Raw genomic sequence first — 19206 nt, 5'->3', positions numbered from 1 at the left:
AAATTGGAATTCAAAGATAAAACTGTCTACATCAAAAGTAAAACAACAAAACCAGTAAAATTATACATAAATATTCATATTGTATATCATATATTATGTATGATATATTATTATATAGAGTAAAATTAAATTTAAATAGAGGAATATGCAGGAAAAGATAAAGCTACTTATTCGCTATATTAATCAGAGTTTTGGAAAAAATAGTTGGTAAATTCAAGTTGGGCCCCTTAGAAAGTATTGCAAACTATAGTCACAGTGTAGGAAAACCAAGAGACAATAGGGGCAGTAAATGTGAGAGATATTTACAACTTCTCGGCCTAAAGAGAAGTGTTTCCTGGAATCTAGAGACACAGAGAACAATGTAGAGAAACCTACTTGACAGGAGTTGGAATTTATTTTGAGGGACTCCCCCAGCCCATGATGACCTGCTAGTCATTGCAAGGAGAGAGCAGGTGGAAACCAGAATAAATACCTTGACTTTACTCTTTTCCTACCCTCCCGCTGGTGCTTTCTATTTTCTGAACCCAACCAGATGCAAAAGGCAAGGGAGGCTATGGATGCAGCACATACTTGTGAGTCCTCCAGGATATGAAGTATGAAGTGGTCCTGGAGAGGCAAAGAGAAGATTCTGGCACATTGGCCCACATAAATGAAGAGCTAGAGGAAAACTCTGAGCAAAAACTTGAAGGCCAGCATTTTTAGGTATTCTCCTTTCAATTACTGTTCTACACTATTTTTTTCAGGATTATATCTGTGATATTAGATATTGTCTCTATTTTTGTTCTCAGAGTCCCCTTAGGAGAGATTTGAATTTTTTTAGAGTTTTTGTTGTTTGTTTATTTTTGCTGAGGAAGTTTCGCCCTGAGCTAACATCTGTTGCCAATCTTCTTCTTTTTTTTTTTTTCTGCTTGAGGAAGATTCACCCTGAGATAACATCTGTGCCAATCTTCCTCTATTTTGTATGTGGGTCGCCTCCACAGCATGGCCACCAAATGATGTAGGTCTGCACCCAGGAACCAAACCTGGGCCACTAAAGCAGAGTGCGCCGAACTTAACCACTAGGCCATGGGGCTGGCCTGATTTGAATTTGTTTTTATCCTTTTAGACAGCACAAGGGTTATCCAAAATAATGCTGATTAAAAAAAATCATGTGGACGAATACACTTTGAAGTCAATCTGGTATGTTTACCTTGAGGATTAAAATTAACAAAAAAAGGAAGGAATGGAATAATCATATAATCACCATGTTTAATGTTTGTATGCCTACATATTCTCACATAATTTTAGAGTAATCTCTCTCCAAAGCCCAAAGTGGGATGAAGATTAAGCTGATATTCCAGGAGTATTCTTTTATGTGCTTTATAAGATTCACGGGTATTTAAGACAGAGTTGAGCTTTCTAAAGCTTTAATGAATATTGAAATTCAAAAATATTGATATGAAAATGTATAGCCAGATGTACCAAATTTTGTAGAGAATATTATAAATGATCAAGAAGAGTCATTAACTGTTTATCCTTTATACTCTTTTATCTTAAAAGATATCATGGCTCCCTGAAAAGATGGTGACTCACCTTGGAGCTATACAAGTATATGTAAAATATCTTGAAAAGTTGCAGGTAGTTAACCTGATAGCTCACATGAGATCTTCTGTTATTTGTTCAAGAAATGTAGTTGATTTGACCATGATAAGTATAAGGCTCAAGTGACAATTAAACTGTTATTGACTTAGCTTATACTTATTGAACACCTAATTAGTAGCCCTTTCTAGGCATTATCCTATTATATCATTATGACAATCTTACAAGTTAGTATAATTTTTTCTCATTTTCCCTGTGCAAAAACCAAGGCTTAGAATGGCAAATTAAATTGACCAAGGTCACAGAACAAATAGGTAGACAAAAAGGTCATGTTCTTAGTATGTATGATAAGCTGCTTTCCTATGTATAAATATATATTTATTTTCATGTTTCTATTAATATTATATAGAGTGTTAGGGGGTGCTATACTCTCACAAAAATCATACAATGTAATCTTTAAAACAGATATAGCTCGGTGTTTGGAAACTTACGTTAGAATTCTGGCTCTGCCTTTTACCAAATGCACGTATACTTCTGAGCTGACTTTGAGGAAATGCTGGGTTCTTCCCTACAGGTTTTTCTCTTTCCCCACTTTCACTGCCTGTCCACCAAAAGCAACTGTTCACCTGGGACCATAGTGAGATTTAAAGTGCTGGTGGGAAGCCATTATGCCTCTGACTGACTAGACTCTTAGGACCTGTTTGGGGAGGGTACTTCCTGGAGGATGCAGATTGCAGATCATCTGTGACCAGAAGGTATATCTAACCAGAAAGAACAGAGATTTATGCTCAGAGATACAGAAATTTTCTTTCCTACACTGCAGGTCCAGGGACACAGCCCACTGCGAGAGGCCTTTCCCAGGGGACTAGAGTTCTTGTATAACTCCTTGGCCCTGGCTATTTAGAACCTAGTCACATGAAGGTTGCAGTCTGTGGCATCCAGTTCTTCGCAAGCAATTTCTCAGATGCTGGGCAGAAGTAGGTGAGTCACTTCTGGTTATGCTGGAAGAGGGTTCACAATGACAGTAACTCAAGTGATTCATGGGATGATGGAGCTCCAGGGAGTCAGCCAGAGTCTCTGTAGATAGAGCCAACTCCAAGCCATGTAGCAACAAAGAGAGATAGGAATTGTGTTGAGAATAACCTGGATTCATAGCCACACATCAGTCACTAACACAAAAGCACACAGCAAAACACTCACAGTGCTAAATAAACAAACTGATATCAACAAACCCAGGAATGTATATGCAGATACAAACATATGGATAAAGAAAGTTATATGCAAACACAAGGGAAAATACCAATGGTAACTCTTATTAGCTGGCACAAATGAAGTCTTTCCTTCACTATATCCTTCTATTTTGTTGTCTCAGAATAGAAACCTCTTGCACTGAGTACAGTCATCCTAGTGGGGGAAGGTTACAGCATATCTGAAAGTGGGGCACAGAGGGGTTGAGAGATGGGAATCCCAGGAACCTAGATAAAGAAGTTATTCAATTCTACTGCAAAGGATGGAAGCCAATCCCTGGGAGAAGCTCACCACAGTTTACCCAGGGAATTGAGCGTCCGAAAGGGAAAAGAAAGGTTCAAAAGGGAGAGGAAGAGAGAGCCTCAGAGAGTTATGGTGAAGATAAACTTACATAGTATACATGAAAGTGCTTATTAAACAAAAAATATTACTAAGCACACAAAAGGTGAAGATGACTGCATCAATTGTGGTCATAGAAATGGGAGTGATTGCAGCAGAGGTGGTGATCTAGATAGACAATAATTTTTGCCAATGACGGTAAGCTTATTGACCAGGAGCATTCCGAATCCATAGTATATTTAGAACACCAAAGCACCTTTTAGAAAGTTGCCCTACAAAGACTGCTAAAAAAATGGAAGGATTACTATGACAGTAGAAATCTTGCATGAGACCAAGAAGCAAAATACTGGCATTACTAGAATTTAAGCTCAGAGAAGTTGGGAACTTAGACTCAATTCCTGCTGCATGCCCGCATCTAGAGGACTACTTGACAGATAGTAAGCACTCTATAAATACTTGTCAAGTGAATTAAAGGATTAATAACAGGGAACTTCTATACTATGACAGATGAGGGCAGAGGGTGGCAGGAGAAGTAAGTTTACAGATGATTCTAAATATAGAAAGTGAAAAACTTAGGTCATTGGGAGTAGTTATTAGAACATGTAACAATCTATAACATTTTAGGGCCTTGATACCTGAGCTTAATATTTTATTGCAAGAATAATATAACAAATTCAACCAGGTGAAATAACCTCCACCCCCTACCCACCCTAAATGCCACCAGGACGAGTGAACAGAGGACTTCTCAAAGTGTATATAAGCCTTTGATCCCTCTTCCCTAGCTCTGCACAGAGCCCCCTGCTCCCTTCTGTTAGGATGTGAATCACTGCTTCTCAATCACATTTTATTTGTGGGATTATATTTATCAGTCATGTTTTTCAAGGGAAAAATATTGGGGGCCATTGGTGAAGAGGATGAATTACAGAAAAATTTAAGATAAAAAGTTATAGAAGTCTTAATTAACTCAGTTGATGTAAAGCGGAAGAAAAATAGATTTGATAGCTATTTCTGAACGCTAACCCTAATAACAGTTATAAAGTTGACCTGCTCCAATCAATCTCCATCACTAACAGCATGGTACAAGATAACATCATCTTCAATCTGGCCATCTCTGATAGTTTTCTAACTGATCTAACTACAAATGCTGTTGCTGTCTTTAATACATTTTTGACAGTGCAAGGGTGATATTTTTTGAAATGCAAATGGGATTATGTTACACTGTAGCTTAAAATCCTACAGTTTCTTCTCATTGTTTCTAGGATAAAGGTAACACTTCTAAAAATTAACCACAAGGGCCTATATGATCCCATCATTTAGTCTTTGCCCCTCCTGTTACTATTAACTAGAGATTTTTCTCCACTCATTCTCCTCTTTCACTTGGTGGATTTTCAGCTTTCAGCTATCAATTTAGTTAACACTCCTTAAGGAAAGCATTCCCATAAGTTTGTAGTGTACAGTAACTCTTCTTTGTAGACCAGTTGTTACTTTATATTTATTTGAGTGATTTGATTAATGTTGTTTTCTCTCACTAGACTATATGATCCATGAGAGCAAAGCCTGGATTTGATTTTTCCACCCAGTACTTCGAACACTAGCACTAGGCACCTAGTGGTTATTCAATTATATATAAGTGTGTTTGAGTGGAGAACTGACAGGAATTGATAAATGTTTGGATCTGAAGCATGAGAGAATGTAAACAAGAAGAAAACACTGAGGATATCTCCAAGATTTCTTTCCTGGGATAGTGTGCATAAAACATCATTACCTATTGAGGAAAATGGTGGAGAAATGGTTTCAGAGTAGAGATGATCAACTTGGTACAGAGCTTGTTAAATAAGATGTGCCTCAGTTATATCTGGGGGAGACATCCTGCAAAGCAACTAGAGATATATAAAGAATTGGGAAGAAGTCTGCTAGAAACAAATTTTTGAGAATCACCAGGAAAAAAATGTGGTACTTGCATTTAGGGAAGCCAATGAAAGCATGCTTGTGAGGCATACTGCATGAGCAGAGACTGCAGTCAAGGACAGAATACTACTTAAGGGAAAAGTGAAGGAAGACAAGGAGTAAGCAAATTTCAAGTAGTGTTCTGAGAGTCAGAAGGAAAACAAAAGGGAGATGTGTTTTTGTTTTTTGTGTGAGGAGGACCAGCCCTGAGCTAACATCCAATGCCAATCCTCCTCTTATTTGCTGAGGAAGACTGGCCCTGGGCTAACATCGTGCCCATCTTCCTCTACTTTATATGGGACGCCGCCACAGCATGGCTTAACAAGCGGTGCATTGGTGCACGGCCGGGACCCGAACCAGCGAACCCCGGGCCGCAGCAGTGGAGGGCACTCACCTAACCTCTTGTGCCACTGGGCCGGCCCCAGGAGATGTGTTTTAAAAGCCAAAAGAGAAGAGCATTTCATGAAGATGAGAAGGAAATTAATAGATGAAGGATTTATTATTCCCTGGTCATAGTCATGCCATATGCAAAATCTTTAGTTATTTCTGGTTTCCAGACAAGGGGAAAGCTGATGTAATGAGGACTGCGTGAGATACAGTCTAGAGTCCAGAAAAGACAAAAACAGAGCATGTGTTCTCAGGCAACAGTTACCTGGAGTGCACGGAGATTTGTAAGCCTTTCTGCAGTATACCAAAGTGTGTGTGTGTGTGTGTGTGTGTGTATGTGTATGTGCATGCATGTACATGTGTGTGTGTGCACTGGGAGTGGAGATTATGTCTGATGCATTCAAGAAAGATTTAGGAGTGAACAAGAATTTTATTTCAAGCCACGGCCAACAGCAAATTAAACTTTTGCCCCTGACACAAGAAATAGAGACTATTTGCAGGTAAAGAGGGAGGAAACAGTGAAGTGTGAGGTTCAAATGTAGAAAAGTAAGTAAGGAAAGAGTAAGTTTCCTAAGACTGATGGAGAAGACAAGGCCAAGAGAGAATAGAAGCACAATGCCATCTGCAGTATACACTGTGGTACACCTCCCAGATCTGCTTTTCGGTCCCTATGCCCCTATGTCCCAGCTGCTGGGAATACCAGATGCTGAGAGCTTACATCTGCACCCCTCCCTGGAATTGCCCTCAGACCAAAGGAACTGCCTCATCCAAAGTTGTATCTCATCACACAGGGTGGCCCATGGGCAATAACTGAATACCATGGGAATACAAATAACTGGCTTCCTTGCCTCATTGTGGGAGAACTTAGAAGAGCCATTCCAGTTCCAAAGCTTCCCATAGTATCATTGGAGGCCTCAGATTCAACTTCATGATGGGTCAGCTTCTCTTTTGACCCAAGCCTACCTGATAGTCACCTGATCATGATTACTCAACTCTGCCATTCTAAAGTGAAGACAGCCACAGAAAATATGCAAATAAATGGAAATAATTGTGTTGCAATAAAATTTTATTTGTAAAAGCAGGCAGTGGGCCAGATTTGGCCTATAGGTCATAGTTTGTGTCCCCAGAGGATGGAGATTTTTCTTGCTTATGACAATGAACTTGTATAAAAACATGTTAATTTTATTGATACATTCAATAAACAGGAAAGGCTATCTTAGACTTTGAGTCTAGAAATGTTTTTCTTCACGTACAAGAGAATCTATACAACTTCTCATATATTGAGCTTAATTACGACAAGAACATTTAGGTCATTGTGAAGTTAATTGGTTAGTTGTGACAATGTTAGTGAGTAAATTCAAATTTCTAACCAAAATTAGTTTAAAACTTTAAGTGAACAATATAATTCTCCAGAGCTAGTGCTATAGAAAATACAAGAATATAAGCTTGAGGTTAAAAATAACAACTATTGGATTGGAAGTTGCATATCACAGAAGAGGACATGTGTTTTTAGTCACAGGAAGCAGTGAATATATGAAATTAAACTTAAACACAAATTTTGGTCCTTTTGCTGATTTTTTTTCCCATTGCATTCTTAATTCCACCAAATTTAGGTACTCTTTATTGTTTCTTATTTCACTGACAGGTTAAATAATTTAGCCCTGTAGTTTAAGTTTTGTGCTAACAAAGTTCTCTCTATAGTTTCCTAATTAGTACAACTAATTGTGATATATAACCTCTGGTTTTCTTTAATCTTTCAAAATAGCAATGGAAAAATTAAATATTTTAAGCTAGTAATAACTGTATTCCACAATTAGGGGAGTGATTATTATATTGGCATTTGTGGGTGATCCCTCTGGAAGCATTAGATTGGAGGAAACGTAGAAACTCAAAAGCCAAATAGAACAATTTGGTAACAGGTCAGTTTAACAATGTTGGTCAGTCAAAGAATATCAGCGAAAATAAAAATAGATACAAAAATAGAAGTTAAAATATAGATATAAATATAAATATGTAGAAATTTCAGAAACAGAACCAACAGGTCTTAATAATTAACTACAAAAGAAGAAAGAATTAGAGTAAGTGAAAAATTATTCAAAGTTTTGAAATCTTTTGTTATTAGAAAGATGTTATGCATTAATCAAGATAAGAGATATATTGCATGAGAAATAAGAATTTAAAGGCAGGAAGTGGCAAATGGGAAGAAAAGAGGTGCTCTCAGGAAACGTTTCTCCTTTTCCTCTCATCATCAGTAATAATAATAAGTATGCTCATGTTTACTTAGAATCTATATGCAGGGCAGGCAGAGTAGGCACATCCCATGTCTATAACTTCTAATTCCCAGAACAGCCCTGCATGATCAGTATTGTTACTCCCAGCTTACCTATTTAAAAATTGCTGATTATTAACAGCAATTATTAAGTTAGACATGGTTGTTAATCCTTTGGCCCAAGACTCATTTACTTCCTCCATAAATGGGGACAGGAGAAGTACCAATCTCAGATCTGTTTTAACCTTTATATAAGATAATACTTGTAAAGCAGTAAGCAAGTGCCTGGCACATGTCAGCTAGACTTTTTCTTTTCCTAGCACCACCTGAGTTATTATTCTTTTTATTATAAAGTGAAATAAAAAGAATTCTCTGACAGATTGGTTGCTAGGGGAGGGAGTAAAGGTAAATAGAAGAGTGAATCTAATCAAGCATCATTGGTGGGTGAAAGGTGGTGATACTGACTTTCATATGATAGGACTACATTAGGAGGAAAAGATTGGACTACTACAACCCAGGGAGTGAGCAAATCATGAAGTAGCTTCCCTCCCTCAGGCAAGATCATAGCACATCTTTGGAAGCAACTCCATAGCATATTATTTTTAATGATTGGGCACAATATGAGCATATGCTAATCCAAATGACACGTCATTATACCTCCAGAGCAGTTCTTTGGGCCCCCGTTAAAGCCATGTCACAGGATTTATTTTTTCTTTAGAATTGGTACCACCATATTAGAACTCGTTGCACTCAAAGGAGCATCAAGGAAAAACAACACGTGGCACTGCCCTGGGTGTGGCACTGCCTAGATCCAATAAGCCACAGGCACTATAGGTATGACACCTATGGCCTAGAGCCTGCCCGTAGAATCTACCTTGTAATAGCGAAATTTCTAATGGTGACCTAGTCTCACTTGCACACATCCAAGCACCTGACAGGCTCCACCATGGCACAGGGCCAGCTACAATCCAGACTCAACACAAGGCACACCAGACAGATTCCACTGTTATAGTAAACAAGCCTGCTGCCAACTTAAACATATTATCATCCATCACTATATCAGAGAAACTAGCTACAGCACTAACATAAACTAGATTATTCCCAAGTTAAAGCAAGTATCTGACCTTGGTAATGCTCTAGCTTTAAAAAAGATAGAGACATTGTCATTGCCACTCTCCAGGTGGCAGGAAGGGATTATTCATTATTATAATGCAACATGAAGGAGGCAGAAAAGAAGATCATAAACCACAAAAGTGTCTTCTGAGAGCACAGTGTGTTAATCTGTTCAGGAAAGGGACAGAATATGACATAGTGAGTGATAAGACTTTGCAGTTCTAGGAGGGAGTATTATTTTGCTGGAATTATATAGTAGTCACCCAATGTGTCTAAATTTTTTAGATCCATTTCTTAGCTCAGATCCAAACAGTAGTTATCTAACCATCCACCTTTACTTGGTTCCCTCTCACATAGAATCTTCTTAATTTTTCTTACAAGAATGTATCTACCTTGGTCTACCTTGCAAGAATGTATCATTCTCTTGAACCATCAGACTAGCTGAGTCACCATCTCCACCTCAACTCCAGTCCAGTGATATTTTACACGGACACTCACACACACACAGCATCTTGTTTATGCTTTACATCCTGATTTACAGATATAATTAACAATAAATATTTGCTAATTTAATGCCATATGCAGGTTCTTCCTTAGAGACTGAAGAGGAGAAAGACAGGAGAAGTGTAGGATTGCTGTACTTGGACATTTTCTGCAGGATTTTCTATGTGGGTGAGGCAAATATTTTGAAGTGAGTGTGTCTCTTTAACTGTGCCTCATATTCTCTCTCTAGGTCTCCTCTGCCGTATTATGGAATTAAAGAATGGATTTTCTCTTTCTCCAGAAAATAGACAACATGCCATGAAAGAGGTTAAGGTCTCTCAGTGGAAGCAAGAAAAATGCAAGAAATGTATCTATAACCAATTCCCGTCAACATGCTGCATCCCAACAATACACAGTTCCACCCTTCTTCTTTCCTTCTGATGGGGATTCCAGGGCTGGAAGATGTGCACATCTGGATCGGCTTCCCCTTCTTTGCGGTGTATCTAATAGCCCTCCTGGGGAATATCACTATCCTGTTTGTGATCCAGACTGAACACAGCCTCCACCAACCCATGTTTTACTTCCTGGCCATGTTGGCCTGCACTGACCTTGGCCTGTCTACAGCCACCATCCCCAAGATGCTGGGCATTTTCTGGTTCAACCTCAGGGAGATTGCATTTGGTGCTTGCATCACGCAGATGTACACTATCCACATATGCACTGGCCTGGAGTCTGTGGTGCTGACAGTCATGGCCATAGATCGATATATTGCCGTCTGCAACCCTCTGAGATACAGCACGATCCACACCAGTAAGGTGATAGCCATCCTGGGCATAGTCATCATAGTCAGGACTTTGGTGTTTGTGACTCCATTCATATTTCTCATCCTGAGATTGCCTTTCTGTGGTGTCTGGGTTATCCCCCATACCTATTGTGAACACATGGGCTTAGCAAAGTTGTCTTGTGCCAGTATTAGGGTCAATGTTATCTATGGCTTGATTGCTTTCTCAGTGGGATACATTGACCTTTCTGTGATTGGATTTTCCTATGTCCAAATCCTCCGTGCAGTCTTCCATCTCCCATCCTGGGATGCTCGGCTCAAGGCACTCAGCACATGTGGCTCCCATGTCTGTGTTATGTTAGCTTTCTACCTGCCAGCACTCTTCTCCTTCATGACACACCGCTTTGGCCACAACATTCCTCATTACATCCACATATTTTTGGCCAATCTGTATGTGGTTGTTCCTCCTGCCCTTAATCCTGTTATCTATGGGGTCAGGACAAAACAGATAAGAGAGCGTGTACTAAGGATGCTTAACCCTAAAAGCTATTGATATTTAGCCCCAGGAGGATCTTCCACAAAAGTTCAGTGGAACAATAGTAGGATCAAAACAGAAAAAAACACTGGAAATATTTTTGTTAAACTCCTCTGGCATTCTCATACAAGCCAATCACACTACATTTTCCCCCTATTCCTCACAATTTGTACACACCAATGGAAGGCATAGCTCAAAGATTCCCAAACAATCTCTCTACTTTCCCACAGGAAAAGTACAAAAAAACTTCATATTTAAAACCCTTCAATACTACAAAATTCCTAATGAGAGAAAAAGGTTTGCAAAATGTTGCAGCCCCAGTAATGCTTTGAATAATTTCCTTCCACATGACGATTCTCTTCATTCACATGTCAGAAGCTGAAGTTCATGCCTGTAAAAGTGATGTGGGATTTCCTGAAAACCAAGCAGGATGCAGTGCTAAGAGAAATCAACCAGGAGTCATAGATCCAGGTTTAATTTCGGGCTCTGGCCTTGACTGGAAGATTTACCTGAGAATTTTACTTAGAGCTCTCTGAGCTTCAGTATCCTTGCCAATAACATGCTATAGAGCAATTTTAATTTGGGACTCTGAACTCAAAAAAATTGTTGTAAAAATCTTTGCAGCTTGTAAAACACTAAAAGATTTGGAAATAAATGTATTTCTGGTGTGGTTGTTATTTCTAGCATATGTAGATCTACCTTACTAAATTCAATTCTAGTCTACAGTCATGGTATGAAGTGAGGTCTCGCTCCAGATTTCCCCAGTGCTTGGTGCTCCTTCGGGACTCTCAGCCCTTACCTTGGTCAGAGAGTCTTAAATCAGGAGATTATAAAGCCCGAAGAGTTGAAAGGACTGTCTCTGGGCTTGAGGCCTCAGGAAAACCCCATCCCCCACAGTTCCTTTGAGGGTGAGCCTTAGGGCAGACTGTACCAGAGTGGCTGCTGACAAAATATACAGTCATTCTCATTAGAGTATGAAAGCTAGAGAAGACAATTGATTTCTCTGGGTATTCTAGGAGCTGTAAAAACGTAAAGTGGGTTTCTAATTGGAAATGGGGGCCTGACTGAAACTCAAGGTTGAATGAGCAAGAAGTATGCAGAGAAGAGGGCTAAGGTGACTGTGATGTAATATAAGGGAGGAAGGGAACAGAAGAAATGATACTTTGTATAAATATGTAAAGAAAAAGTGATCTTCTAAATAGAATTACAAAATTGACACAAACAAGATTTAGAAAAACTGAACAGATCAAAACGATGAATGGAGGTAGTCGACAAAAAGGCATTGCAGATTTATCTTCCAAGTAAGAGGTCAGGACACAATACTTTTTCATATGTTTCCTGCGCTATATGCACTGTTTCGCAATACTAAAAAAATTGCAAAGCATTCAAAATCATTTTAGAAAATTTAACATTAATGGCAAAATCAGAAAATAGAGCAGAAAGAAAATGCAGAAGAAAAAATTCAGAAGAAAGAAAAATACAGGTCAGCTACACATACAATGCAGACACAAAATTATAAATAAATTTGACAATCAGTTTGGTTATATATTTTAAAAAGAAAATAACGGATATTATTAGAAGAGTACTTACTGAGTGCCAAATGCTTCATTTCCATTACTTCATTTAATTTTCAAAATAGTCCTAAAGTATAGATACTAGTTTTAATGTCAATATACCTAAGTGAAAATTAAGACTTCAAAATGATTAATTTCTTCACTAATATCATGTAACTACTGTCTCTCTAATTTCACATTCCAAGTTCTAAACCTGTATCCTACACTGCCTATATTGAATAATTGTAGAGAAGAAGAATGATTCAATGTTAGAAAATATACCAATTAAATCCATTCTATCAATAAATTAACATATAAATATTATATGGTAAACTCCATAAATTTTGAGGCTAGTGAAAAAGTTCAAAACACTGAATTTTTTTAAATGTGTAGAAAAAAAATAAAAAGGCAGTTTATTGCCATGGAAGGAAAATTTTTCCTTCTTAGGTATATTATTCCTTTTGAAGTTAGAAATAAGTTAAGGTTTTTCCAATTAGCTTTGGAAATTATTTACTAAAAGATTTCTTACATATCAACTTGATACAATGAAACTCAAGTAGTAAATGAAGAAAATATTTTTATTTAAAAAATTAAAATTCATCATCATTTGCAGGTAATGAAGCAATTATCTTCCTAAAATCTCCACAGAATGATCTGAAAAAATTGTTAAGAAAGTCTTGAGTGTTGCTGAGACAGGAAAGGGGTAAACAGTTCCTCTGGGCTGATACAGCTTCTTCTGGGCCGTCTCCTGAGCCGACAAGAAAGGCCACATTCTCCATTTCGAAAACACATGAGGCAGGCACCTGAACAGCGCAGGATATGCGCCTGACTCAGAGGCCCGTGAACCAGCGGTCTGATCACGAGCCCAGCGCCTGACCAGATGCTTGACCACTCCAGGTAGCCAATCAGCGACCTGATCACGAGCTTGGCAACTGGTCTGCTGGAGATGACCGCCTGGCCCAGAGACTGACCAGTCCCTAGCTGCCAACACGACTCTCCGCTTTAACCACTATAAAACAACGTCCCAAACCCCATTCGGGGCTGGTTGGTCTGTTTCCACCCCATCAGCCTGGCTCACTTTCCTCCCTAAGACTCGTTGGTCTGTTTCCACGTGATCATCCTGGCTTGCTTTCCTCCTTTCCCTTTTCATTGAACTTTCTTATGCTCTCCTGACCCGCTCTTGAATTCTTTGCTGCACGAGGTCAAGAACTCACACCAGAGGCCGGGTTTAATTTGGGACTCCAGTCTCACCTGGTCTGGTATCATTAAAATAATAATGATAATTAAAAACTGTGTAAAAACCCAGATATATTCTATGTGACAATGAAAACCAGTTAAAGACATCATACCCAATGTGCACAGAATAACAGCCACAAGCATATACATACATTCACACATACACCTACAGGTAGATAGAGATGTGTGTGTATATATATTCTCGTTGGCCCTAGGACAATATGGCTGCCTGATTCTGAATCTCACTATGCATTTTCCCAAAGAAACCATAACATCAGAAGGAGTGTAAATAAAACCACATTGGCCCACTCCTTCAACGTTAATAGTTGACAGAGAATGGCAGGATTTCAAGTTATTTTGAGAAGAGAAAAAGAGTTCCTGCTGGAGCTCCCACAGTTGTCCCTGACTTTAGGTTCAGAGTGTGGGGAGAGGGAAGTGTAAAAGGCTACATGGAAAAGAGGAGAGGGGTGTGGAAGACATATAGACAGCATAAGGAAAATATCCTGAAATAAAAAAATCTACACTAAATTCTAAAATGTCAGACACAGGTCAAGGATGGCATTGAAAACAGCCCTGGCTACAGGAAAGCATTTTGAAAGTGAATAGGAGCGGAGACGGCAACCTAAGAAATGCATTGCTTCTGGGAAGGAGGAGATAACTGGAGGAAAGGGGTTCCTCCTTAGAGATGTGGTAATAAAAAGAAAGGAGGAAGTGAGAGAGGAAAACCAAGACCCCAAAGAAATAAAAGAAAACTACACTACATGGCAACCTCTCTATGATCTCCCAGCAATGTTATTATTCTTTAAATAAACTGATCTTCATGATACTGACAGAAGAGGGTGCTCTTGAACTAGGAATTCTATTAGAAAAATAATGAAAAATAGGAAAAATCAGTTCAAATCTATAAAACATTATAGTAAGAAGAAAATAGAATCACATCATATACAAAAATTAATTCAAGATTATCAAAACCTTAATGTAAGAGCTAAAACTGTAACACTCTTGGGAGAAAAAGTAGAGGTAAATCTTCATGACCTTGGATTAGGCAATGTTCCTTATTTATAATACCAAAAGGACAAATGATTAAAGAAAAAGTAGATAAATTGGACTTCATCAAAATTAAATCTTTATGCCTTAAAGGACAGCATCAAGAAAGTGAAGAGATAACCCACAGGATGAGAAAAGTATTTGCAAATCATATACTTGATAAAGTTCTGGTATCCAGAGTATATAAAGAACTCTTACAACTCAACAATAAAAAGCAAATAACCCACTTAAAAATGGGCAATGGATGTGAATACACATTGTTCCTCAGAAGATATATAATGGCCAATAGCCACATGAGAAGATGTTCAAAATCATTAGTCAATAGAAAAATGAAATCAAAATCACGAGATACCACTTTACACCCACATGGATGCTGTAATCAAAAACACAGATGATAACAAATGCTGACAAGGATGTAGAGAAGTTTGAACCCTCATATGCTGATAGTGAGAATGTTAAATAATGTAGTCATTTGAAAAAACAACTTGTAAGTTTCTCAAAAAGTTGAAGGTAGTATAATCAATATGACCCAAAATTCCACTCCTAGGTTTGTACCCAAGAGAATTTAAAATATACGTCAATACAAATGTTTGTCATGGGTGTCCTGGAAGCAAAATAACAGTGAAAAGTGGTAATAATGCACATGTCCGTCAACTGACATATTGTGGTATATCCATACAACAGAATATTATTCAGGAACAATGAAGTACTGATGCATGCTACAAAAAAAGAATGAACCTTGAAAAAATTATGCTGTATGACAAGAAGCTAGACACAAATGGCCACATACTATATGCTTCCACAATAGGCAAATTTATAGAAACAGAATGTAGATTAGTCATTATCAGAGATTGGAGTAGGAAAAGAATGGGAACCTTACACTTGGGAGGAGGTTGGGTCATTAGAACACATAAGGCTGGAAGTGGCCCACAGAACTGGGTCTCAGATCTCTGAGGAGGGGGTACTTCCTCTAACTGGTACTAGTGTCACAGCAGCTCAGAGAAGGTGCCCTCAGAGCTAGGACAGAGATCTCTGAGGATGGGATTCTATCCAGTTGCTGCTGATGCCTGTGAGGGAGTAAAATGAGACTGATTTGATCCTGGGAGTTCCAAAACCCTAATCCAAACTCAATCCAAATCTAAACCAAAATCAACCAGCCAATCAAGCAACAAACAAACAAATCCTGAAGACTAGAATCAACTCCACTATCAGGATGGAGAGTCATTGCTGAGGGATGCTGACAAGGCAGGAGCAGACAGGAGGGAGCAATTATCCCCTCCCCTGCTTCAATCTTCCAGTCTTTTTTTGGGATTTCTGTACGTGGAAACTAAGAGGGAACCAGGTGACAAAGAAGAGTGCTAGAGTCCAAGCCTGAGCATCACAAAGCTGAGTATGGTTGGGTGAGTTTAGGGCTGAGAGACAAGTTAATGACTGCAGAGCTCCAATCAGTTCTGAGTCTGAAAACTTATGAAGACCTGAGGGACAGCTATAACAGCACCCTGCAAAGCACAGTAGCTCAGGGAACTGGAGACAGTGCTGGTAGGTGAAGAGACATGACATACTGTTATAGGGGCAGCTTTCATAGCCATGAAAGAATTTGGCATTAACCTGGCAGCAGGAATAGAGATCAGCTGCCCCACACTGTGGGGATTAGATAGAGTAACTGCAACCCAGTGCTGGTGGGGGCTCCAGGGGCAGATTCTTCTAAGCCACACTCAATAACAGCAGGAAAGAAAATGACTTCTGCTTGCCTACAGGAAGGGGCTCTTAATACCCTCAGGCTTGGCTTTCATTTTCTCAAGCCAGAGCCAGATGTGCGACTTGTCATTTTTTAGAAGGGAATTCTCTAATAGGGCTTCTCTCCAACTTATGGCTGCTAGAAGAGTTGTATCCACCACCGTCTTCCTACTGTCCCTCAGAGGACAGAAGGACCAACTTTTAACACTGATTGCCAGAAATGATACTAAAAATCTCAATGTCCTTATATACTGTTAATAATGATGATAATAATAATGAAATTAAAAGCTCAAATGTTTTGAGCACTTGCAAATACCAGCGTCTGTACATGATAATATTTAATTTTCATAAAAGCCTTTGTGAACGATTATAAAAATGAGTTGTTTTAAAAACATCTATAGAAAGGATATAATCCATATGAATATGATACATGTTGTCAGGTGATAGCTTCAAACCACTGGTCCACTCTGTTGGTCTATCAAGGAGAGCTTTCTCTACCTCAGCTACGCTTTCACCCAGGTGCAAACCCAGAGGGATTCAAAGAGGAGTCTGTTGGTTGGTCAAAATTCAGATCTTAATTCTTGAACCAGGCTTCTCTAGATCAATGCAAATGGCCAACATAATTATGAGAAGCTTGACTCAAACTGGGTGTACACAGGGGTAGAAACTACAAACTTGTAGAGATTTGTAAGGATGTAGGGACCAACACAGTTGTCAATTCCTCACTATTCACTACTAGCACAATTTTGGCACATCGAGGGGCTCATAAGCATTCCCTTACCTCAATAATATAAAACAGCTAAGGGAAGAGTTGACAAATAGTGTCTACAATGAATCTCTAGTTCCATGATAATAGAGCCCTAAATATAAGGAGCAGACAAGCCACATACATAAGGTTCACTCTCCACTCTGCTTCTAAGGAGAGAGGTTAAGAGGGTCACCGTTTCTCACAGAACTGTCAAGTCCAGGGCTGGTGGTTCAATGAACTGGACACAATAGTTCTAAGACAGGCTTTGAGGTGAGTCCACTTACAGGTAAGGGTGATGGGGGAGCAGGACAACTCAAAGAGCCAGATCTTGAAGGGCAGACACAACTCTGCCATGAAGTTCCCATAGCATAAAATAATGTGCTTAGTAGAAATCTTTGAATACTGTCTTGAGTGGATAGAATGAAGTAGCCTGAAGTAAAGGCATTTTAAATTGGTGGGTATAAAATGTACAAACTTCCAGTTATAATATAAATAAGTATTGGGGATGTAATGTACAACATGGTGACTATAGTTAACACTGCTGTGTGGTATATTTGAAAGTTTCTGAGAGAGTAAATCCTAAAAGTTCGTATCACTGGGAAGAAACCATTTTCTTCTTCTTCTTTTTTTTTTTTTTTGTTTCTATATCAGATGTTAGATATTAACTGAACTTGTAATCATTTCATAATATATGTAAGTTAAGTCATTGTGCTATACACTTTAAACTTATACAGTGCTGTATGTCAATTATTTCTGAATAAAACTGAAGGAAAAAATATAAATTGGTGAGGTCAGTTGTTTTGTCAGTTTAACTGAAAAAATCTGTGAAGAGTCACTGCTAACACAGGCTGACTAGGGTCCCAGTGTTCTGGAAGAAGAGTATTGAGAACATGAGAAGAGGGAGGGAGGCTCCTACCATCAGCCACTCCCCTCACTCCCTGGTTTGCTGGTTAGTCACATTTGCATGAGGAATTTGCATGAAGAAGACAGAGCCTTTTGAAAAAGAAGATCTGAAACCCTTGAACACTGCTCTTCAGGAATAGAGCAGATTTAAATCAAGACCCGGTGGCTAGAAAGAGCAACAACTCCCCTGGAATTAAATATCTGAAGGAAAAAGGGAATCTATGCTGGTTACCAGTGCCCAAAACAAAGACCTAAACATTGTTGAGGGAACAAAACTACCTTTTGCACGTATCATAAAGTGTTGTTTGGGATCCTCTTAGTACATAGTCGCCCTGATATGCTATTGTGCTTTGGATATATTCTAAGCATATAGGTGTTAACAATGAGAACTGTGACCTCTGAGGCCCAGTGTGGGACATCAAGGCTGCGCAGCCAGAGAGTCTAAACAGCCTGGCATTACTGCCAGGAGTTTATAAATGCTTCATAGCTGGCAAGTCAACAGTGCCGCCTGGTGGCTGTCAAGAGGAACAGCAATACTGGGGTGAATTCAGTTCTCAGCCTCTGCTTGGTGTTTGAAAGGGGACTGACAACACTGTATCCAGAAAACTCCTTGGATCTCCAACACTCAGAGGGAGGGGAGTGAGTGGCTTCAAGAAGAACATACTGTGCTTCCTGCTCATAGAGCACATGGGGATTTGATTGATTAATTTTAAAATAAAAGGGATATAACAATTTATACTCTAATTTTATTTTCTTTAGTGACATTTAAGACTCAATATTAGGCTCAATTGGTCAAGATGGTGGCATAGGCAGACTCTGAACTCATTTCCTCCCACAGACACAGTAGACCTACAACTACTCTTGGAACAATTACCCCTGAGAGAGAACTGAAAACTGGATAAGAGGAATCCCTGCAAAAAATGACAGTCCTGACTTAGATGGAAGAGGCAGAAATTCCTTTCTGGAGAGAAAAAACAAGCCGCAGTGCTTCACAGCCACCCAGGAGCAATCCAAAGGTATGTAGCCTTACCTGAAAGAGTGGGGGACCTGAGCTGGGAAGCGCTGCTGCTATAAGCATTTTTTGGACCCAGTACAACCGAGATGAGAGTCATAATATCTGGCTTTGCTGGCTACTAACAACAACAGGGAATACTCCCAGAAAAGCTGAGACATAAGGAAATTAAAGTGGGCTCTTAAAGGTACCATGCACAAATTCACCTGTTTTGGAAAGCAACCTAAAATCACCAGAAAGAAAGGTGCTATCAGTCCTCACCTGATAGCCTCTGGGTGCATCTCGGTGAG

At 39.1% G+C, this 19206-nt stretch overlaps 1 protein-coding gene across 1 annotated transcript; it reads left to right on the top strand.

Annotated features, from left to right (window-relative positions):
• Nucleotides 1–1511: 1511 nt before the first annotated feature.
• On the top strand, nucleotides 1512–11347 carry LOC131408775 (olfactory receptor 52E5). The gene is made up of 2 exons (XM_058545817.1): nucleotides 1512–1587; nucleotides 9615–11347. Exon 2 carries the CDS (start codon nucleotides 9757–9759, stop codon nucleotides 10696–10698), a length of 942 nt encoding a protein of 313 aa, XP_058401800.1. The 5' UTR covers nucleotides 1512–1587; nucleotides 9615–9756; the 3' UTR covers nucleotides 10699–11347.
• Nucleotides 11348–19206: the final 7859 nt, after the last annotated feature.

This window comes from Diceros bicornis, chromosome 7 (assembly GCF_020826845.1).
Source record: "Diceros bicornis minor isolate mBicDic1 chromosome 7, mDicBic1.mat.cur, whole genome shotgun sequence".
In the NCBI taxonomy this organism is placed as follows: Eukaryota; Metazoa; Chordata; class Mammalia; order Perissodactyla; family Rhinocerotidae; genus Diceros; species Diceros bicornis.
The sequence above is the reverse complement of the archived record's forward strand: the minus strand, read 5'-3'. Positions and strand labels throughout refer to the sequence as shown.

What these genes read in the sequence shown, in the direction of transcription:
- LOC131408775 (XM_058545817.1), top strand. Translation starts at nt 9,757, where the DNA reads ATGCTGCATCCCAACAATACACAGTTCCACCCTTCTTCTTTCCTTCTG.